Raw genomic sequence first — 23661 nt, forward strand, 5'->3', positions numbered from 1 at the left:
CAAGATAAGGTAGGTATACCTATTCTTTCCCAAATCAAGGAAAATACTCTACACTATCATAGAATCAAAAGAAGATTTTTTTAAAAAAGTAATTATTTTAGCCAGGTGCAGTGACATAAGTCTATTATCCCAACAATTTTGGAGGCTGAGTCAGGAGGTATTGTAAATTCAAGGCCAATCTGGGAAACTTAGCAAGACCCTATCTCAAAATAAAACTTTAAAAAAGGGCTAGGATTACTGTATCTCAGTAATAAAGTACCCCTGGGTTCAATCCCAGGGGTGATTGAACCCAAGGGTGCTTAGAAACTGAGCCATATCCCCAATCCTTTTTATGTTTTGAGACAGGGTCTGAGTTGCTGCTGGAAGCCTTCACTAAGTTGCTAAGGCTAGATCTGAACTTGCAATCCTCCTGTCTCAGCCTCCCAGGTAGGTGGTATTACAGGTGTTCGCCACCATGTCTGGCTAAAAAATCAATTATTTTGAAAAAACTTAATAAATTGAATTAGTAACAGTTTTATCCACTCTGTTTTTGTTACTTATCATTGCCCTATTTTCTCCTCCTTCCTACAACTTCTAATCTTTTACTTATAGTACAAAAAAAAAAAGAAAGAAATTCTACATTTTCCTGAGGCATCATTTTAACACTGTCTAGTTTTCAAAAACTATTCTTGGTACTCCAAAAGAAAACTATTCCAATTCTTCATTTTTCAGCTCTCCATTTTCTCTCAGTAATAATCAGCCAAGATTTACTAGAGGACACAAATGCAGCTCATTTATTTGAGATTGCTATTGTAAGACTAGTTATTATTTTAAGCTTCACCATGATCATCCCCCCCCCAATGTTTTTTTATTGGCACATTATATTTCACCATTATCTGACGAAATATATTTTGGCACTACACACGCTCTATATCCTAATTCTAGGATCTCTGACCGACATCCTGATTATTAATAAATTAATATCAGGAATGGGATTAAGGACCAAATAATAGTCTGGCCTACATATTTAACTATTTTAAATTTGGTTTATGAAAGCTTACTTTCAGTACTTTCTGGTCAATTTTGCTGTGACTTTTAAAAAAGTCATTGTTGATTAAAAAGGAAAAAAAAACTTGCTGATCATCTTGGGTATATAAAAAGTATTCAATTTTGGCCTAAAAGTCTAAAAAGAAAGGATTCTTAATGATGTAAATATTATTCTCTGAAGTTTCGGTGCACGTAGGCTTTACTTTGACAACGTTTGCTATATTACTACTTCTTTCAACTAATAACTCTTACTCAGAAAATGATGCTCTGTAAATATCAGGACTTTATTAACTAATACACAAAAATGCTTCTATTTATTTTATTGAACATTATAATATTAGCTCTCCTTTGACTTCCTTGTATTTGCTACCTCGTAATCAGAAAAACTAGGACAGTGTGCATGTATATAATTATGCATTATCTTCTTACTTAATTTACCTACCACAAGAGACTAAAGGTTTTCCAAAATAACACTTAACAAACTTACCCTTGAGAGCACCTCCTACACGGTTGATTGGAGCTCTTGCTGTCTTTTTCCCTTTGCTTTTGAGTTCAGCTAGTGTACTTCGTTGTGGTACTGAAGGTCCCAAAACTTCCTCCTCCTCTTCTTTCTCAAGTGCTAAAAGAGTTTGTCGTGATACTCGAGCTTGGAATTGCCTAAAGTAAGAGAAATTATCTTTTAGTAGATGTAACCACTATCCACTAGACTCAAAATTTCTAATTTGCTAAAACAAACAAAGGAAAAGAACAGAATATGGGGTAAGAAATATAGAAATACTCCAAACAAATTCCTAGAGTTTGGAGTCCTCTGTTCTGGCTTGGAGCTAGGAGAAAAACAGAAAAATTTCACATGGAATCTTTAATTATCAGCTTAGCTACAAGATAAAGTACGCCTATTCTTTCCCAAATCAAGGAAAATACTCCACTATCATAGAATCAAAAGAAGATTTTTAAAAAATCTACTCCAAACTCTTAGGAATAAAGAGAAGTCCCTTGAGATCAAAGGATCACTTGGCTAGAATGATTTAGGTCTTTTAAAAGTCCATGTTTTTTTGAAATCCTAGTGACTTGGGAGGCTGAAGCAGGAGGATCAAGAGTTCAAAGTCAGCCTCAGCAACTTAGCAAGGCCCTAAGCAACTCAGCGAGAACTGTTTCTAAATAAAATACAAAAAAGGGCTGGGGATGTGGTCCAGTTAAGTGTCCCTGGTATGGGGGGGGGGGGAACTCCACAAAAAAGTCCACGTTTGATCCAGGTGTGGTGGCAATCACTTGTAATTTCAGCTGCTCAAGAGGCTAAAGCAAGAGGATTAAAAGGGCCAGGCAACTTAGCAAAATCCTGTCTTAACATAAAAAGAGGTAGAGAATATAGTTCAGTGGTAGAGCACTTGCCTAGTATGTGCAAGGACCTGGGTTCAGTCCCCAGCACTGTGAAAATTAGTAAAAAAAAAAAAAAAAAATTAAAATTCTAAGTTTGACCAATTAAAAATACTCTGAAAATCATCATTATAGGTTGATCAGGATCAGAATAGGGTGACTAAGATAAATAAAAGTCATAAAGTTTCCCATCAAATTTTTATTATAACTTTTTTTGTTTTTGTTTTTGTGGTGCTGGGGATTGAATCCAGGGCCTTGTGCATGTGAGGCAAGCACTCTACCAACTGAGCTATATTCCCAGCCCTATTATAACAATTTTTAAAATTTACTTTACTAAAGCTGGTAGAAGTTTGAAAACTAAATATCCTGTGCTGCTGCCATTTAAGTATTATCAGAAAGGTAAACGAACAAATATAAAGAAGAACTTGCAAGTGCTGACTGGGATGAAATAAGGTCACTATAGCCTCTCTCTTTCACACTGATTAGGATGAAAACTCTAGACAACACAGAAAAAGAGCAACTAACTGAGGATTCCAAAAAGTAAACAAAAGCAAGTAGATTATGGAAAGGAGTTTAAAACTTAAATAATTTAAGCAGAGTTTTTTCCCGTTTTGTTTTCTTCCATTTTCTCTTATGGTTTAGAACTGTCGCAATGATGGTGTAGTAATCTAAAACTCCTAAGAAAAACGCCATTTTTCTAGGTAGAAGAGTGAGAAAAAGGGAGTCTGAGGACCAAAAAGCACAGGAAAAATTCTGAAGAGGAATAAGCAAAAGAAGGGGATCTCCTAACTCAGTACATGAATTGGTACAAGCCCTGGGCTCACTCTACGAATGCACAGAAAATGCTCTGAGAACTGAACTATAATATAAACTACTACCCACTAGTCCCTGAGCATTACAGTAACCCCTGAGCAGGACATGGGATAGAACAAAAACACCCTAACAAATGTCTTGAAAACTGAACTGACATCTCAACCACCATTGACAAAGTGAGAAAGAACTTTTGAAACCTGAAGTTTGGTTTTCTACTAAGACAAAAACAAAAATTCTCCAGAGAATATCAATCAACAGGACTCATAACACAGTATCAGAATAAATGTCTGGGACACAATCCATAATTATGTGACACATGAAGAACCAGGAAATTGTGGCCAGTTCTCAAAGGAAAAGACAAATAATAACCAACATGGAGATGACCCACATGTTGGGTGTTTTCAGAAAATTTAAAGCAGTATTACAGCTATGCTCCATGAGTTGAACATTTGAAATAAATGAAAACATAAAATTTTTAAAACAGAAACTATAAAAGAACAGGATGTGGTGGCACATGACAGTAATTCCAACTACTCAAGAGGCTGAGAAGATCACAAGTTTGAGGCAAACTTTGGCAATTTAGTGAGGTCCTGTTTCAGGCTGGGGATATAACTCAGTTGTAGAGCACCCTGGATTCAATACCCAATATTGCAAAAATTAAAACAAAGGTAATAAAAAGACTGATACTCAGAAGAGGCAAGAGGATTGCAAGTTGGTGGGCATCCCAGATAATTTAGTGAAACCCTGTGTCTCAAAACTTTTAAAAATATAAAAAAGGCTGGTGGTGTAGCTCAGTGACAGAGCAATTGCCTGGCAAGGGGATGGAATGTAGCTTGGTGGTAGACCTATTGCCTAGCATGCATGAAGCCCTCGATTCAATCCCCAGTACTGATGGGGTGGTGTGTGTGTAAAATCAAAATTGTTGGAACAGAAATTCAAAAAGAAAAAGGAGAAAAGTATTTTTTTAAGTAAGGCCGAGCCAGGGACAGTGATAAAACCCAGTAGTTTGGGAGACTGAGGCAAGAAGATCTCAAGTTCAAACCAGCCTTAGCAACTAAGCAAGACCCTAAGCAACTTAGCAAGACCTTTTCAAAATAAAATAAAAAGGGTTAGGGGTGGCTCAGTAGTTAAGCATCCCTGAGTTCAATCCCTAGTACATAAAAAAAATAGATATTTTTATTTTTAATTTAAAAAAATTTATGTGGCTCCATGGTTCTATCCCCAGTACCAAAATAAATAAATAAATAAATAAATAGTAGTAGTAGCAGACAAAAGGTCAATAAAGTAAATTAAAATTAAATACTAATAATCCAAAAGAAGTAGGAAACAATCTATAGAGGAAACAAACAAAATGAATAAGAAAATGGTAGACCTAAATCCAATACTATTCATAATTCTATTAAATGGTCTAAACATACCAAAAAAAGAGACATATTTTGAGATAAGGAAAAAACAAGACTCAACTATTTGCTCTACAGAAGAAACCCATTTAAAACATAAAGACCCAAATAAAAGGAAAGCCATTTAAAAACCTGTAGCACAAATATTCATAGAAGCATTATTTCATAATATCCGAAAAGTAGAAACAACCCAAATGCCCACTAATGGATACACAAAATGTAGTACATCCATAAAATATCAATCAGAAATCAAAAGAAATTAATTAATACATGCCACAACTATGTTAATCTATGACGATCCTTGAAAATATGCTAAATAAAAGCCAGTTGCTAAAGACTATGTATTACAGGATTCCATTTATGTGAAATGTCTAGAACAGACAAATCCATAGACAAAGAGCAGATTAGCAATTATCTAGAACTTAGGAGACTAGGAATGGGGAATGACTATTAAGGATTGGGTATTAAGAATATTCTAGGGCTGAGGGTTATAGCTCAGTGGTAGAACATTGCCAAGCATGAGGAAGGCCCTGGGTTTGAGCCCTAGCACCCCTGGCCACACAGAGAAAAGTTCTAAAAATCTAGTTGTGGCTGCACAACTCTAAAGCTTTCGAAAAACTAGAAAGAAAAATATATGTCATGCAAACAAAAAGAAAGGTGGAATGGCTTTGTTTTTTATTTTGGTTTTGGAGATTTGAGTCCATGGCCTTATACAGCTAAGCACAATACCACTGAGTTACACCCAGCTTTGGAATGGCTGTAATAAATACCAGACCAAGTAGACTTCAGAATAAAGGAGTACAATCAGGGATAAAGGCATCATTATATAATGGAAAAAGGGCCAATTCTAAATGTGTATGTACTTAACAATATAACTTCACATTATATTAAGCAGAGTTAATAGGACTGAAAGAAGAAAAAAGGCAAAAATCACAATTAAAAAGACTTTAAAAGTCCTCCCAGGCCAGGAACATGCTGGTCATCACAGGGATTGAGAGGCTCAGGCAGGAGGATCATAAGTTCCAGGTCAGTGTCAGCAATTTAGTAAGGTTCTAAGCAATTTAGCAAGACCAGGTCTCAAAAAGTAAAAAGGGCTGGGGATGTAGCTCAGTGGTAAAGCACCCAGGGGTTCAATCCCCAGTACCAAAAACAAAACAAAACAAAACAAAAACAAAAACTCCTCCCTGTAATTATTAGAACAAGTAAAGAGAAAAGCAAAGATACAAAAGGTTAGATCAGATCACCAATCAACTTGACTTAAATAACATTTACAAAACAAACATTTTTTTGAATGTATATGGAACATTCACCAAGATAGACCATATCCTAGATGATGAAATAAACCATAACAAATTTATTTTTTTTATTTTTTATTTATTTTTTATTGGTTGTTCAAAAGATTAAAAAGCTCATGATATATCATCTTTCATATATTTGACTCAATTGGGTTATGAACTCCCATTTTTTACCCCAAATACAAATTGCAGAATCACATCGGTTACACACTCTCATTTTTACATAATGGCATATTAGTGACTTGTATTCTGCTACCTTTCCTATCCTCTACTATCCCCCCTCCCCTCCCCTCCCATCTTCCCTCTCTACCTCCTCTGCTGTTGTTCAATTCTCTCCCTTGTTTCCCTCCCCCTTTCCCCTCACAACCTCTTATATGTAATTTTGTGTAACATTGAGGGTCTTCTACCATTTCCATATGCTTTCCCTTCTCTCCTCCCACTTGTCTTTGTTTAATGTTAATCTTTTCCTCATGCTCTTCCTCCCTGTTCTGTTCTTAGTTGCTCTCTTTATATCAAAGAAGACATTTGGCATTTGTTTTTTAAGGATTGGCTAGCTTCACTTAGCATAATCTGCTCTAATGCCATCTATTTCCCTCCAAATTCTATGATTTTGTCATTTTTTAGTGCTGTGTAATACTCCATTGTGTATAGATGTCACATTTTTTTTATCCATTCATCTATTGAAGGTCATCTAGGTTGGTTCCACAGTCTAGCTATTGTGAATTATGCCGCTATGATCATTGATGTGGCAGTATCCCTATAGTACGCTCTTTTAAGATCCTCAGGGAATAGTCGGAGAAGGGCGATAGCTGGGTCAAATAGTGGTTCCATTCCCAGCTTTCCCAGGAATCTCCATACTGCTTTCCAAATTGGCCTCACCAATTTGCAGTCCCCACCAGCAGTGTACAAGTGTACTCTTTTCCCCACATCCTCGCCAACACTTATTGTTGTTTGACTTCATAATGGCTGCCAATCTTACTGGAGTGAGATGGTATCTTAGGGTGGTTTTGATTTGCATTTCTCTGACTGCTAGAGATGGTGAGTATTTTTTCATGTACTTGTTGATTGATTGTATGTCCTCCTCTGAGAAGTATCTGTTCAGGTCCTTGGTATCTTATTGTTTAATTTTTTGAGTTCTTTGTATATTCTGGATATTAGGGCTCAATCTGAAGTGTGAGGGGTAAAAATTTGTTCCCAGGATGTAGGCTCTCTATTTACCTCTCTTATTGTTTCTCTTGCTCAGAAAAAACTTTTTAGTTTAAGTAAGCCCCATTTGTTTATTCTTGTTATTAACTCTTGGGCTATGGGCATCCTATTAAGGAATTTAGAGCCCGACCCCACAGTATGTAGATCGTAGCCAACTTTTTCTTCTATCAGACGCAGTGTCTCTGATTTGATATCAAGCTCCTTGATCCATTTTGAGTTAACTTTTGTGCATGGTGAGAGAAAGGGATTCAGATTCATTTTGTTGCATATAGATTTCCAATTTTCCCAGCACCATTTGTTGAAGATGCTATCCTTCATCCATTGCATGTTTTTAGCCCCTTTATCAAATATAAGAAAGTTGTAATTTTGTGGATTGGTTTCTGTGTCCTCTATTCTGTACCATTGGTCCACCTGCCTGTTTTGGTACCAGTACCACGCTGTTTTTGTTACTATTGCTTTGTAGTACAGTTTGAACTCTGGTATCACTATACCTCCAGATTCACACTTCCTGCTTAGAATTGCTTTTGCTATTCTGGGTCTTTTATTTTTCCATATGAATTTCATGATTGCTTTATCTATTTCTACAAGAAATGCCGTTGGGATTTTGATTGGCATCGAATTAAACCTGTAGAGAACTTTGGGTAATATCGCCATTTTGATGATGTTAGTTCTGCCTATCCATGAACAGGGTAGATTTTTCCATCTTCTGAGGTCTTCTTCTCTCTCTCTCTTTAGGGTTCTGTAGTTTCCATTGTATAAATCTTTCACCTCTTTTGTTAGGTTGATTCCCAAGTATCTTATTTTCTTTGAGGATATTGTGAATGGAGTGGTTTTCCTCATTTCCATTTCAGAAGTTTTGTTGCTGATACACGCCTTTGATTTATGCGTGTTGATTTTATATCCTGCCACTTTGCTGAATTCATTTATTAACTCTAGCAGTTTCTTTGTAGACCCTTTTGGGTCTGTTAAATATATTATCATGTCATCTGCAAATAGCGATAATTTAAGTTCTTCTTTTCCTATTTTTATGCCTTTAATTTCTTTTGTCTGTCTAATTGCTCTGGCTAGTATTTCAAGAACTAAATTGAATAGAAGTGGTGATAGAGGGCTTCCCTGTCTTGTTCATAACAAATTTAAAAGAATTAAAATCATACAAATTATGTTCTCTGATCACAATGGAATTAAACTAGAAATCAATAACAGGCAGCTATGTGAAAACCCCAAAAACATTTCCTAATTAAATAACATTTCTAAATAAACCATAAGTTAAAAAGGAGACACAAAAGAAGTTAGAAAATCTTTTCAGTGAAAATGAAAACATGACATATTAAAACTCGTGAGATGCAGCTGAGGGAAATTTAGAGCATATTAAAGGCTTTTATGAGAAAAGAAGGATTAGAATCAATGATCTAAGCTTTTACCTGAAAATAGAAAAAGAAGAAATAGTTGTACCAAGCAAGAAGAAAGAAAAGAACAGAAAATCAGAATGAGAAAAACAGTGATCCCAGAAGCAGGTTATGAGACACAATCAATAAAATTGATAAACTTCTATTGGAGTGAGAAAAAAGAGAAGATACAAATTACCACTATCAGGAATGAAAGAGAATATTACATCACCTGGTAGACATTTAAAGGATAATAAAGTAATATTATAAACAACTCTGTGCCCACAAACTCAAGAACTTAGATGAAATAAACCAATTCTTTAAAGATTAGGAAAAAAATCTTCTAAAGTTCACTAAAAGAAATCATACCTAAATAAAGTGAAAAAATATGTTTATGTACAATCCTAATAAAAATTCCAGAAAGGTGAATCTAAAACTCCAGACATGGTGGCACACACCTATAATCCCTGTGGTTCAGGGAGGACTCAGGCAGGAGGACTGAGTTCAAAGCCAGCCTCAGCAACTTAGAGAGGCCCTAAGCAATTTAGGGAGATCCTGTCTCTAAATAAAATATAAAAGGGGCTGGGTTTGTGGGTCAGTGGTTAAGTGCTCCTGGGTTCGATCCCCAGTCCAAAAAAAAAAAAAAAGAAAAGAAATTACACTTTTATTCTTTAAGAGTTAAAAGAATAAACAGGCAAGACTACAGCTGGAAGAAAATATTTATAAATCAAAACATGTCTGACAAAAGGTTTGCATTTAGAATATATAAGGAAATTTTACAACACAAAAGCATTATTATAAATCAAAGAAGAGAGACTCAAAAATCTACATACTATATGACTCCATTTATATGACATTCTAGAAACAGCAAAACTATAGGGCTGGAGAATAGATAAGTGTTTGCTAGTATTCAGGTTAAGATTAGGTATTAACAACTACAAAGGAATAGCATCAGGGAATTCTCTTGGGGGGTATGGAACTATTCTATATCCTTTTTAAAAAAATTTTTTTTTATTTTTTAGTGTAGTTAGACACAATACCTTTATCTCACTTATTTATTTTTATGTGGTGGTGAGGATTGAGCTCAGAGTCTCAAACACATGAGGCAAGCGCCCTACCACTGAGCCACAACCCCAGCCCCTATTCTATATCTTAATTGTGGTGACAGTTAAATGTATATTCATTTGTGAAAACTCATAAAACCATATACCAAAGAATGGATTTTACTGTAAAAAAAATGTCTAAAAAAAATGAATAGTAGCTAAATAAATTTAACTTGCCAATACATCAGGGAGCATTTTATTCAGAAGCAAAAAGACCATTTATTTCTTAATTTAAAAAAGAGTTAAGACAAGCTGCAGAAAAGCACTTTACCTATGTTGGGACTGCAATCTTTCTAGTGGTTCAGCCTTCCGTGTAATCCCTTCCTGGAATATTGCATCTGCTTTCTTAAAGTTTTCTCTAGCTTCATATTCTTCAGCCCATGAAATGTAGAACTGAGCAAGCGAAATGCCAATCCCTTGGTTGTGCAAATAACTATACACATCCAAAGGCTCATTGCATAAATGCCCCTGAAACAAATTAAAAGTGTTAACAGTTAACCAATTTCTTCCATTTATAAAATGCCTATTACGTGCCAACCACTGAAAATACTATGTGAATTCCCGCATTGAAGAAATACATTTACTACAATATAAATTTGGTAAGGACAATACTTGAAGGCCCCAAAAGAGAAAAAAGAAAGAAATTAATTTGTAAGAAAAAGGAATGGGGAGGAAAGACTTTAAGAAGCAGTGATATTTAGGCTGGGCATGGTGATTCGGGAAGCCGAGGCAGAAGGATCACAAGTTCAAAGCCAGCCTCAGCAGCTTAGTGAGACCCTGTCTCAAAATAAAAAATTAAAAGGAGGGCTGGGGTTGTGGCTCAGTGGTAGAGCACTTGCCTTGCACACATGAGGCACTGGGTTCGATCCTCAGCACCACATAAAAATTAAAAAATAAAATGAAGATACTGTATCCATCTACAAATAAAAAATATATATTAAAAAATAAAATAAAAATGACATGGAATATGGCTCAGTGGTAAAGCATATCTAGGTTCAATCCCCAATACAAAAAAAGAAAGATTGTGCTAGGGTTTTGGCTCAGCAGGAGAGTGCTTGCCTAGCAAGTGTGAGGCCCTGGGTTTGATCCTCAGCACCACATAAAAATAAATAAATTAAAATAAATGTATTGTGTTCAACTACAACTAAAAAATAAATATTAAAAAAAAAAGACCAAAAGCTTATAAGCAAAAGAATGAATGATTTGGTCAAATCTGCATTTAAGAAGGTACTTTATGTCAGGTTAGGTGGCACACACCTATCATCCAAGTTACTTGAGAGGCTGACGCATGAGGATACCAAGTTCCAGACCAGTACGGGCAACTTAAACTATCTCAAAATAAAATAACAAAGTCTAGGGATGCAGCTCAGTGGCAGAGCACTTGCCTAGTGAAGTCCTGGATTCAAATTCAGTACCATCGAAAGGAAAAAAAAAAAAAACATAACTTTGTACATGCAGATACAATTCTAGTAGCAAAGAAGAAAAATAAAAACTCCAACATTTTTATATTTCATTTTAACATAATCATTTTATAGTTTTGATCATAACAAAGTCTTATTTCATTCCACTAACACTGTACCATTCTTTTTTTTGTGGGGGATGGGGATTGAACTCAGAGACACTTGACCACTGAGCCACATCCCCAGCCCTATTTTGTATTTTATTTAGAGACAGGGTCTTAGCACTGTTGCTTAGCACCTCACAGTTGCTGAGGCTGGCTTTTAACTCATGATTCTCCTGTATCATCCTCCCAAACCACTAGGATTACAGGCATGCACCATTGTGCCCAGTCATTCTTTTTTTTTTTTAAATCTGAACTTTTTTGGCAATAAGTTCAATATCACTTAACATAAACAATACTTACAATAGCAAATTTACATTCAGAATAGTCTATTTGCCTGATGTCATAAAGACACAATTTGTCAGTACACTAAGCAATCACAAAATAGTTTCCTAAGTCATAGTTTGAGTATACACTACCAGAAAAGAACAGAAACACTATTGCAAGTCTGGATTTCCTAAAAGCAGACACTGAAATAGAGGTTGGCATGTAAGCATGCTTACAGAGTAATGTGGTTGGGATCAACATCTGGGAAGAAGTGAGGATACAGAAGGTACTGGGCTGCAAAGCAGACAGGTTGACCACATGAGGAGTTAAGTCTGGAGTTAGGATGGCTCTACAGGGTTTTCTCCAGTTGGGATGGGGAGATCAAGTCTTTGTATCTCTACATGGAGCAGTCCAGGGTTATAGGCCCCAGTGAGTGGGCATGACCTGGGGTGAGGCAGGGCTCTTCATTAGGGGAAATTCCAAAAGAGAGCTAACAGCTGTGAATAGTCAGCCAACAGCACTCCCAGCAGTTGGGGAAGGAAGTCCTTTGGTTCTGAAGGGTTATCTGGGCAGCTGGGTCTAGTACACAATACCAAAACAATTATAAACAAGTAAAAGTAGAGGTATAAAAGTAGAGTATACCTATATATACCTCTACTTTTAGACTCTACACCAAGCAGCTAAAGTATACATAGCAGAATATTCTTTCATCATTAATTTTCCCATGATGTTGTTTATTCTCTATTGTTGTTGTTGTTATTATTTTAGGTACTAGGGATCTAAGCCAGGGGTGCTTTACCACTGATGCATTTCCCCAGATCTTTTTATTTTTTATTTTGAGACATGGTCTTACTAAGTTGCTTAGACTGGCTTTGAATTGTGATCCTCTTGTCTCAGCCTCCAAATCACTGGGATTATAAGTATATGACACCATGCCCACCTCTTCTAAATTATTTTTAAACGAATGTATAGAGTTCCATTTAGAAGACACTCCATAATTTAATTATTCACTATTACTGGATATTTCAACAACTTTTGCCCAATTATAAATAATTCTAAAATATCTTCATAAATACAACCTTTCACTTTTGACTTTAGTCCCTTAGGATAAATTCCTAAACTATGTGTAAAGTAACAAGTTTCTAAGAGGATTATTAAAATTTAAAATGCTAAAATTTAGTAAGTCACAAAAATACTAATTTCACCATATTCTTATCAACATTAGAAACTAAAGACAGTCTCTAATTTCATATAAAAATGGTATTTTAAGCTGGGTGTAGTGGTACACACCTACAAACTCAGCTACTCAGAAGGCTAAGGCAGGAGAATTCTAAGTTAGAGGTCACCCTGGGAAACTTAGTGAGAAACTGTCTCAAAATAAAAGGACTAAGAGCTGGGCATGGTGGTACACACCTATAATCCCAGCTACTAGGGAGCTGAGGCAATTCCAGGCCAGCCTGTACAACTTAGCAAGACCCTTTTCTCAAAATTTTTTAAAATGTTTAAAAGGGGAGGGGATGTAGCTCATTAGTAAAGTGCTTGCCTTATATGTGTGAGGCCTTGGGTTTGATCCCCAGTACCTCGGGGGAAAAAAGGAATTTCAGCATTCTAATGTAGGAGTTTTTCATTAAAGAGACTGCCATTTCTGATTCTTTGCTAGAAGTCTGCTTTCATGTCTAGTTTTTCTGGATTATCTAACCTAAATTAAGTCCTACTAATATGTGTTCCCACAGACTCAGTACTTTTCCTTTTGTAACACTTAGAATGTTTCAAAATCTGTCTTCTCCAATAAACCAGGTTCCTCAAAGGCAAAAAACAAACAAACAAACAAAAAAAAAACACTCAGTCTCTGTCCAGGGTTTAATAAGAATGTTGAATAAATGAAATGTTCCCCTTATATTTCTGAAAAAAAAAAACAATAATATTACAGGGCTGGGGATGTGGCTCAAGCGGTAGCGCGCTCGCCTGGCATGCGTGCGGCCCGGGTTCGATCCTCAGCACCACATACCAACAAAGATGTTGTGTCCGCCGAGAACTAAAAAATAAATATTAAAAAAAAACAATATTACATAGCTTAGTTTTGCAGTAATTTAGTAAATGGGGTTTCCTTATTTATCCAAATTAGTGATTTTTTTTCCTCATATGTGTAAGTTATAATTCAGAGTATTATCAGTTAAGATACAGTCCCTGATACCTGTCACTATATAAAGCTTAAGCTGGGCATAGTGGTATATACCAGGCAACTTGTCAATGTCCTGCAGAAATCAAGATATATTAAGCCTTCAAGATTCACTTAATTTCCTATACTTGTAATTTTGGAAATTTAATAATACTCCTCAAGAGAGATATTTTAAGCTGGGTGCCATGAAGCATGCTTGTAATTCCAGCCACTCAGCAGGTTAAAGCATGAGGAATTCAAGTTCAAGGCCAGCCTAGACAACTTAGTAAGACCTTATATCAAATAAAAAAATAAAAAAGACTCAGGATATAGCTCAGAGGTAGAGCACTTGCCTAGCATGTAAGAGACCCTTGGGTTCAATCGTCAGTACACAGGAAAAAAAAAGATTTTAGACAGAAATTTTATCAATTTCCAATATTTTATTACAGTATCTAAATATTTATTGCTTCCTTTTACCTAATTTCTTTTAGGATAAAAGCAAAGAAATCAAGATCTAAGAAAAATTGTCATTATCTTATGAAAAATGTTTTCATGAAACAAACTCTCAAGAGCATTCTAGAAATAAAAGAAATATATGTCAAGTAAGATGGTACAATGTGGTCAGTGGACATTTCTGGCCATAGCAATATACAAGGCGAAAGTCCAAAACCAACACAACACTAAAACATCACTTTTTAAAATATTTTTTTAGATACATGGACACAATATTTTTGTTTATTTTTATGTAGTCCTGAGGATTGAACCCACTGCCTCACATGTGCGAGGCAAGCGCTCTGTCACTGAGCCACAACTCCAATCCAAAAGACATCACTTTTTTAATGGTAATGATTTTCATAAAGGAGAGAAAGGGATACCAGAATCACCCAGGAAGCTTTTGGGGAAAAAGTACAATTGTACTCCCAAGTATTTCCTGCATATCCTTCTCCAGTACAGCTGCATGACCCAATTTTGTTTAGAATAAACAAGCAAATAACTCAAACCCATTGAGAGATCTACATACTTTATTATCAGTCTTAAAAGGTTGTGTGATCAGGGCTGTGGTTGTGGCTCAGTAGTACAGCACATGCCTAGCACATGTGAAGCACTGGGTTCCATCCTCAGCACCACAAAAATACATAAATAAATAAATAAAAATAGATGTTGCTAGATCCATCTACAGCTAAAAAAGGAGGACGGGTGTGATCAGGGGTACAAAACCTCATTATGCTACATTTAAGTCCATCTTTAAGTGGAACCAATTTTACACATACCAGACATTTGTTAAATGTTTACTGTCTCCTAAATGGCTCATGTTTTACCACTGTTTTTGTATACTATAAACCTCTAGAGACAATCTCTTGGTTTAATATTTTAAACTCAGTGCCTTGAGAAAGACTTACCAATTTAAGCCAGAGATTGAGAAATCGAGGATCACTATAGTAACGTTTTTCTCCTTGTAGTGCTTCTACAGCTCTTTCTAATAATGTTGACATGTTACTCTCCTTCCCACCTTGAGGATAGTTTTGTTCTGTCCAATTAATATACCTGAATAGAAAGAAAAGGAAAAGAACATTTAAAAAAAAAATGTAGTTGTAGATGGACGTGATAAGAACCCAGTGCCTCACATGTGCTAGGCAAGTGCACTGCCACTGAACTACAGCCTCAGCCCCATTGAAAAGAACATATTTCAAGTTGAATGTATACTTTTGTTCTGGCTCCAATACTAATTCTTGATTTTTTTTTAAGCAAAAATATCTAAAATGTTGAAGGTATGTTTCTTGAGAGATCCTCAAAGGCACATCCTAAGACTACAATTCCCCAAGTATCCCTAATATGTGCTTCTGGGAAATACTGGGGATAGGGACAGAAAGGTATAGCTCAAAGTTGCATACCTTAAATTGTACATTTCTTCAATATTAAGGGGAACTGGGAGGGTAGCTCAGTGGTAGAGCACTTGCCTAATGTGTGAAGTCCTGGGTTCTATCCCCATCACCAATAAACAAAAACCCTCAGGAAGACACACTATGACTATTCTGGGTCTCTGTGCCCCCATACCACTTTCTATTCTGACTATTCACTTTCCATTCCTTATACCCCAATTTTAGAAATATAGTCATAAGAACTTCATCTAATATTTCTGTCACCTTTTTTAAAAATAAAAGCACCTACCTATCCCAAACATCCAGAGGGTCATTTCCAGCATAAAATCGAATTTCAGATTCAAATGCCCTGAAATTTAAGCAAAACATGTTAACACGTGTAATATACATAACAGACAATTAACAAGTGTTGCTTCCATGATCTAGATAACTGTACTAGAATATGAGGGTTTGTTAAACAGAAAGAATAGAAATAACAAAGATGATGACAGGCACAGTGACACACACCTTTAATCCCAGAGACTCTGGAGGCTGAGGCACAAGGAATGTAAACTCCATGCCAGTCTCAGCAATTTAGTGAGACCCTATCTCTATATAATAAAAAAACTTTTAAAAAGAGCTGGAGATGTATGTAGTTCAGTAGTTAAATCAGCAGTCCCTGGGTTCAATCATCAATACCACAAAAAAACAAATCAGAAATTCCCCAAAGTGATCTATGGATTTAAGAAAATCTAGCAAAATCTTAGCAGACTCTTTACTAGAAATTAACAAAATAATTTTAAAATTTGTTAGGAAAAAGCTACACTTGTAATCCCAATGATTTTAGAGACTGAGGCAGGAGAAGCACAAGTTTGAGACCTACCTGGGCTAAAACTTGGTGAAATAGAACAGTCTCAAAATAAATAAGGGGCGGGGGGGGGGGGGGGGGGCCCGGGGGGCTATTGATTAGCACAGTAGGAAAGCATCCCTGGGTTCAATCCCCAGTGCTTCAATAAATAAATAAACAGATACATACATAAATAACATTTGTCAAAAGCTACAAAGTCAACATCAATGCAACATAACAGAGTCCAGAAACAACCCACACATATGTGGTCAATATGTTTTTTTCCCCCAAGTACTGGGGATTGAACTCAGGGACTTGTACATAACTAGGCAAGTACTCCATCACTGAGCTATATCCTCAATCCTCAAATGATTTTTAAAATTTTTTTAGTTGTAAATGAACACAATACATTTATTTATTTATTCACTTACTTACTTACTTACTTATTTATTTATATGTGGTGCTGAGGATTAAACCCAGTGCTTCACACATGCTAGGCAAAGAGCTCTACCACTGAGCCACAACCTCAGCCCCAGTCAAATGATTTTTGACAAGGTCCCCAAAGCAATTCAATAAGGGAAAAAAACTTTCTTTAACAAATGGAGGTAGAACAACCAGACAGCTTCCATATCAGGATAAAAACCTTTTACTCCAACATATACCATACACAGGGATAAATTTAGCATGAATCATAAAATTAAACATAAAAGTTAAGACAATGAAATAAGGCTAATAATTATGACTTTGAAGGAGAAAAACATAACAGGACACAAAAAGCACTAGCCCATAAAAAACACGAATTGAACTTCATCAAAATTAAAAATTTTGTGGTTAAAAAATGAACAGAAAATTTAGAACTAGGAAAAAACAACTGCAGCACATATTTGATAAAGGACTTATATAGAGTACATAAAGAACTCCATTACTCAGGAGGCTGAGGCAAGAAAGTTTGAGGCAGTCCTCTGCAACTTAGACACTGATTCAAAATAAAAAATATAAAAGACTGGAAATGTAGCTCAGTGGGAGAGCCCCCCTTGGTTCAATCTCTAGTGACTCTCTCATAAATTAATAATTTAAAAACTGGGCAAAATGTCTGAACAGATGGTGAACAGACTCACTAACACTAATCACCAGGGAAATGCAAAGTATAGCCATAGTGAAATACTACACATCACTATGATGGCTAAAATGAAAGACTGATAACACCAAATACTGTCTAGGGATGTAGCTCAATGGTACATGCCACTGGGTTTAATCCCCAATTCAAATAAATAAATAAATAAAAATCTGAGCATTTTACTGCATGTACATTATACTTAAAAGAAATCTCCAGAGGGCTGGGATTGTGGCTCAGTGGTAGAGTGCTTACCTGGCATATGTAAGGCACTAGGTTCAATTCTCAGTACCAATACAAATAAATAAAATTTTAAAATGTCATCAACAAGTAATAAAAACATTTTTAAAAAAAAGAAAGAAAGAAAGAAATCTCCAGGACTGGGGATATATAGCTCAGTTGGTAGAGTGCTTGCCTCATATGCACAAGGCCCCGGTTCAATCCCACCACACAAAAAAAGCACCACATAAAAAAAAGAAATCTCCAGCGGGGCACAGTGGTGCAAGCCTATAATCCCAGTGGCTTGGTTTGGGAGGCTGAGGCAAGAGGAGGATCAAGAGTTCATGAAATGAGATGGACATCATTACCCTAAGTACATGTATGAAGACGTGAATGGTGTGAATATACTTTGTATGCAACCAGAGATTTGAAAAATTGTGCTCTTTATGTGTAATATGAATTATAATGCATTCTGCTGTCATATAACAAATTAGAATAAAAAATTAAAAAACAAAAACAAACAAGCAAAAAACCTGTTCTGGGCTAGGGATGTGGCTCAAGCGGTAGAGCGCTTGCCTGGCATGCACGGGGTACTCGGTTCAATCCTCAGCATGACGTAAAAATAAAGATGTTGTGTCCATCGAAAACTAAAAATAAATATTAAAAAATTCTCTCTCTTAAAAAAAAAAAAAAGTAACAGCCTTTGAGACAGGAGTCCCCTGTATTTCTCCTTTGCTAGCAAAGCAATAAACCTTCTTTTTCCTTTTTCTCAAAAAAAAAAAAAAAAGTCAGTCCTCAGCAACTTAGTGAGGTCCTAAGCAACTCAGCAAGACCCTGTCTCTAAATATAAAAAAGATCTGGGGATGTAGCTCAGTGCTAAAGCACCTCTGAATTCAATCCTTGATACCAGAAAAAAAAAAAAAAAAAAGAAATCTCCAGGGCTGGTTCAGTGTTAGAGCACATAACACATGCTTAGCATTCGGAAGGCCCCCAAAAATAAAAATTAAAAGAATCACCAGTCCATAATGACCAACTAAATAAAATTAGGATGAGAGCAATGAGTTGAACCATTCATGTGAGTTTTGATACTATTAACCAAAATGGAGAAGGAAAAGGAGAGAAGAGAGAGTGCTTCCTACATTAACTGAAACATTTATCTAATTACCAATAATAATTCTTGACTTACAATAGTGTTACACTCCAATAAACATGAGCTGAAAATATCTACCAAGCATCATAGTTTAGCAACACAATGCACAGTAGAGTATAGGTTGTGACTGACTGGGAGCTGCAGCTCACTATTGCTGCCCAGCATCAGAATATAGTTGTACTGCATACACAGAGGCCGTGAAAATATCTAAGTATGGTTTCAACTGAACACATATTGTTTCACACCATAATAGAGTTGAAGAATCATAAGTCAAACCATCATAAGTCAAGGAACATCTGTTTATGTTATAGACAGACAAAAGGAGAGTTAGAAGACAAGGAAGAATTGTCAATCGTTAAGCAATCCTAGAAGATATGAATATGTAATGATACAGAGGGCAAACAACAGAGACTTATGTGAGAAACAGTTGAAAGTCTTCAAGAAAAAAGGGAGAGTAATTAGAGAAGCGGAAAAACTAGGATAATGTCACAGAAACCAGGGAAGAACATAAAGAATAAAATACCACCATTTCTGAAACAAAAAAACATAAAACATAATGCTTTTAAGGATCCAATGAAAGGCAGGGAAGATGGTACATTCGTGGCCTATAATCCCTGTGACTAGGGCCAATGAGGCAGGAGAATGTGTTCAAGGCCATCCTGGGCAACACAGAAAACCCCAACTCAAACAAATAAAAAAGACCAAAGAAATGAATAAGGATGCTCATTACATTATACCCAAAATTCTAATTAGCCAGTTGGCAGAACTGGTAAAAACAGATATTCTAGTTTAACTTTAAAAACCAAACAAAAAAGCACATTTATCAAAGCATGTATTAGTAGACAAAAGAAAAACCCATAGGTCTTTTGAGTAATGTAAGAGTATTTTTTAGCTTTTATTTTTCCAGAGTTTGTCATTCTTGAGAAATTTTCTAATGAGTTACACATAAAAGATAACAGATTTGCTGGGCACGGTGGCACACACTTGTAATCCCAATAGCTTGGGTGGCTGAGACAGGAGAATCATAAGTTCAAAGCAAGCCTCAGCAATGTTGAGGCGCTAAGCAACTCAATGAGATCCTGTCTCTAAATACAAAATAGGGCTGGGGATGTGGCTCATGGTTGAGTACCCCTGAGTTCAATCCCCAGTACCAAAAATAAATAAATAAATGACACTTCCTCTTAAAAAAAAAAAAAAAGATAGCAGATTCAAGCCATGTGTGCTAGAGCACACCTGTAATTCCAGTGAATCTATAAACTGAGGAGGCTCTCGAGTTCAAGGCCCACCTGGGAAACTGAGGGAAAAAACCTAAGTAAAGTAACTTAGTGATCCCCTGTCTCAAAAAATAAAAATGATTGGGGAAGTGGCTTAGTAGTAAAGCATCCCTGGGTTCAAAATCCCAGTACAAAAAAAAGGAGATTCTGGCTGGGGGTTGAACTCACTGGTAGGAAATTTATCTAACATAATGGAATTCTTGGGTTGGATCCCCAATATTACAAAAAAAAAAAAAAAGTAGAGTCATTATTACTCAGAATCCAAGGAAGCAATCTCTTTGATTGATTGCCATCAACGAATTAATTCTGTTTAAGAGTCCAGAATGGTATAATACTTATAGGAAACTTTGTAACATTTTGCTTACTTTATGTTTTTCATTGCCCCCATATAAATTTTATTTTTGTTGATAACAGAGTTTGGGTGATCCACAACCAAATGAAATCCTATAGCCCTTATCTGCACCCCCCCAGTTATTTATTTTTATGTGGTGCTGAGGATTAAACCCATTGCCTCACACCTGCTAGGCCATCGGTCTACCACTGAGCCCCCTTGTTCTTAATAAGTCCTTGAGAAGCTCTTTCAAGAGCTATTGTATAATAAGAAAGTTATTGGGGAACATATTCTTCAACCACCAAATTTTTAAAAATACTCCTTATGACATCCTTCATGGATCCACACCTGTATCACAGTTACGGATGAATAATAACAGATTGAGCCCAAAGCATTTTACATACCATTTCTGCTGCTGAAGAGTTGTGTTACAGGCAGATTCTTGCTGTGCCAGAGCTTCCTGAAGAGTGGACATAATTCGTCCCTGCCTTAAGGGTTGTACATTTTCTTTACTCAGCTCCCATTCATCTCCTTCCAGGGACATGGCTTCACTGAGAAGGAGGAAACAAAAGTAAGTCTGAAACCAACACTGATTTATTATAGCAGTAGAATATAAATGTTTTCTGATAGGTGAGTATTCATTATCTTTGGGTTGAATATGATGAGCTAGCACATTAGTAGTGTCATAGTGTTACACTTCTAAGCTTCTGAGCTTGTCACCTGGTGTCCAAGTTTATGGCTGTAATATTGCCTAATGGAAGAGGGAACTTGGCAAGGGTTCTGTAGATAGTATTGCAAAAATAAAGTTTATATGGGCACAATGGCACTAGCCTGTAATTCCAGTGGTGACTGAGGCAGGAGGATCACAAGTTTGAAGTCAGCCTGAGCAACTTAGGAAGACCCTGTCTCAAAATAAAAAAGGGCTGGTGATGTACAGTGCTTGCCTAGCATAAATGAAGCCTTGGGTTCAATGCCCACTCCTGGGGGGGGGGGGGAGGAACAGAGTGGGCTCAGTGGCAGAGCTTGCCTAGCACACACAAAGCCAAGTTCATTCCCCAGTACTACCAAAAAAAAAAAAAAAGTGGATTATTCTACCTCAATGTCCCAAACTGAGCTAGGCCTGTCCTCTCCCTCTTCCTGCTTTTTCCAAGACCTGCTCCTCCTAGTCTTCCTTCATCTCAAATAAATGGCAATTCCATTTTTCCAGTTGCTTAAGCCAAAAATTAGAACTAGCCTTGTTGCCCAGCTCACTGCTGTCAATCATTAAATCCTGTAGTCTCTACCTTGAAAATACATGCAGAAATCAATTCTTAACAATCAATAAATTCTTAACATCTCCAGTTTTCAGTCTTGCTCAAATCACCCTCTTCTCTTTCCAGGATTATTTCAATAAGGTCTTAATTGGTTTCCCTGCTTCCATCTTTTCTGCCTTTAGTCTATTCAACACTGAAGCTAAAGTGTTCCATTCAAACCCAAGTCAAAACCAAGCTCAAAATCTTCCAAGGAACCTGGTGCTGCGACGCAACCTGGGAGGCTTATCGGAAATCAAGTTGCAGGCCAGCCTCAGCAACTTAGCGAAAAATCTGTCTCAAATTGTTTTTCTAATTAAAAAATCAAAAGGGCTGGGTGATAGAGCACCCCTGGGTTCAATCCCTAGTATAGCAAACAAACAAAAAACCTTCCAGTGATTTTCTATTACAATCATAGCAAAACCCAAGCCTTTAAAATTCCTGCATCTTCACCTCTTGGGGTTGATTTCCTTCTCTACTATCCTGGTTTACTGTGCTACAATGACACTGGCTTTGTACAGGGCAGCTTCTTCCCCTAACTCTCATCTGGGGCCTTTGTATTTCACCCAGATATAGGCATGACTACTGTTGAAATTTCCTTCAAGGAGGCGGCCTTGGTTCAAACTTATTTTAAAAATTTTGCTAACTCCCACTCCCATACTCCCTATCTTTTTATTGTTTTTGTTTTTCTGTTTTGTTTTTTAGTACTACCCACCAACTAATTTTTTAATTTCTCTTGTTTGTCTGTCTTGCCCACCATCATCCCTACCCAGAACTTAAGCTTCCTGAGGGTTGGGATTTTTATTTCTTTTGTTTACTGGTTGCACGCAGTGCCTAGTAAGTGGTCAGTAAACATTTGTTTCGGTTAAGAACTCTCGACGTTGCGCTTATCCAGGTATTGTGAATTCCATAAGGTAAAGGCATACTTAATCCCAGCCTAGAACTGGTATATTTTCTTATAAAAGAAAAGCAACAAATGTGCAGGCAAGGGCTTTTTAGATCTCTATGCTATTGGCAAAATGATAACATCTAGTATTAGTTATCTGGAAGCAGTTACTTTACAAATACTTTTGAGTCCTCCCAGGAACCCGTAAGGTGGCATTAATATGTGCATTTTCCCTATCTAAGACGTGTCCGAGGCAAACAGCTAGCGAACGGCCAAACTGAGACACACAAATCATAAGCTCCTGTGTGGACCCGACTGAGGCCGCACAGACGCCTTCGCTTTGAAGCTGGACGCCAGAGGATTCTCACGTGTGCTCGGACCGAAGCTTCGCCACCCGCTGCGTTGAATCCAACAGGGAGGCGGCTCCGTGGGTCCTCAACGCCGAGCCTCTGCACCTGCCAGGCACCCTCGGATCTCGCAGAAAGAGCTCCCAGCAGCTTTTCTCCGATACCTACCTAAGAGCTACCCCCTCCTTCGTCGCCGCCATCCGGCGTTCCCCGCTCATGCTCTCGCTCTCGATCGATCTTTCCTCAGGACCGCCAACCGTCTGGGCTTCCTTCAGAAACCTACTCCTAGAGCTACCCAAGGGACCAGGGGTGCTCCAGGACAAAAGCATTCACCGAACTCCCTCACAAACCGACCGTCTCACGTCCTCATTCTTAGCCGCCAAGTTTCAAATTTAACGGTCCTACGCGGCTAACGTGGCCACGCCCCTCTACTCTTCTGGGCTCGCGCCTCTCTCCCAAGGCATTACGGGACTTGTAGTTCATCCCGGATATAGCTCGCGTGGTCGCAGTGCACAACGGGAGTTGTAGTTTACAAGATCCATAGCTGCCCAGGTGCAGCAGGCACTACAAATTGTTGCAGGTGAGCTCTGCATCCGAGCTCTAAGGTGGACCTCTGAACCGAGTGAGGGATACTTTAAGCACCAGAATTTCTTTGACGTTTGGGAAGTGTCTTTGAGTAAATGCATTTGGCCAAACTCTCAGGTGCTGCAGCCTAGTTCTGTAATTCAAGGTGCTGTGGCTCATTTTGTTTTTTTTT

General features: G+C 37.1%; 1 protein-coding gene across 3 annotated transcripts in view; it reads right to left on the reverse strand.

The window, feature by feature from the left end:
- Bub1b (BUB1 mitotic checkpoint serine/threonine kinase B) overlaps positions 1–23317 on the reverse strand; it is an 86810-nt gene extending 63493 nt beyond the window's left edge. For 2 of the 3 annotated variants that reach the window (XM_040276293.2, XM_005316394.3), the window contains exons 1-6: positions 23073–23315; positions 20787–20933; positions 15758–15817; positions 14989–15133; positions 9874–10070; positions 1514–1683 (exon numbers count right to left, since the gene is read on the reverse strand). In XM_040276293.2, the coding sequence (XP_040132227.2) occupies positions 1514–1683; positions 9874–10070; positions 14989–15133; positions 15758–15817; positions 20787–20933; positions 23073–23233 (880 nt within the window). In that variant the 5' untranslated portion in view covers positions 23234–23315. Of the gene's footprint in view, positions 1–1513; positions 1684–9873; positions 10071–14988; positions 15134–15757; positions 15818–20786; positions 20934–23072 lie in introns of all 3 variants that reach the window. The other variant, XM_078049815.1, reaches the window with a different exon arrangement.
- Positions 23318–23661: the final 344 nt, after the last annotated feature.

This window comes from Ictidomys tridecemlineatus, chromosome 5 (genome assembly GCF_052094955.1).
Source record: "Ictidomys tridecemlineatus isolate mIctTri1 chromosome 5, mIctTri1.hap1, whole genome shotgun sequence".
Taxonomy (NCBI): Eukaryota; Metazoa; Chordata; class Mammalia; order Rodentia; family Sciuridae; genus Ictidomys; species Ictidomys tridecemlineatus.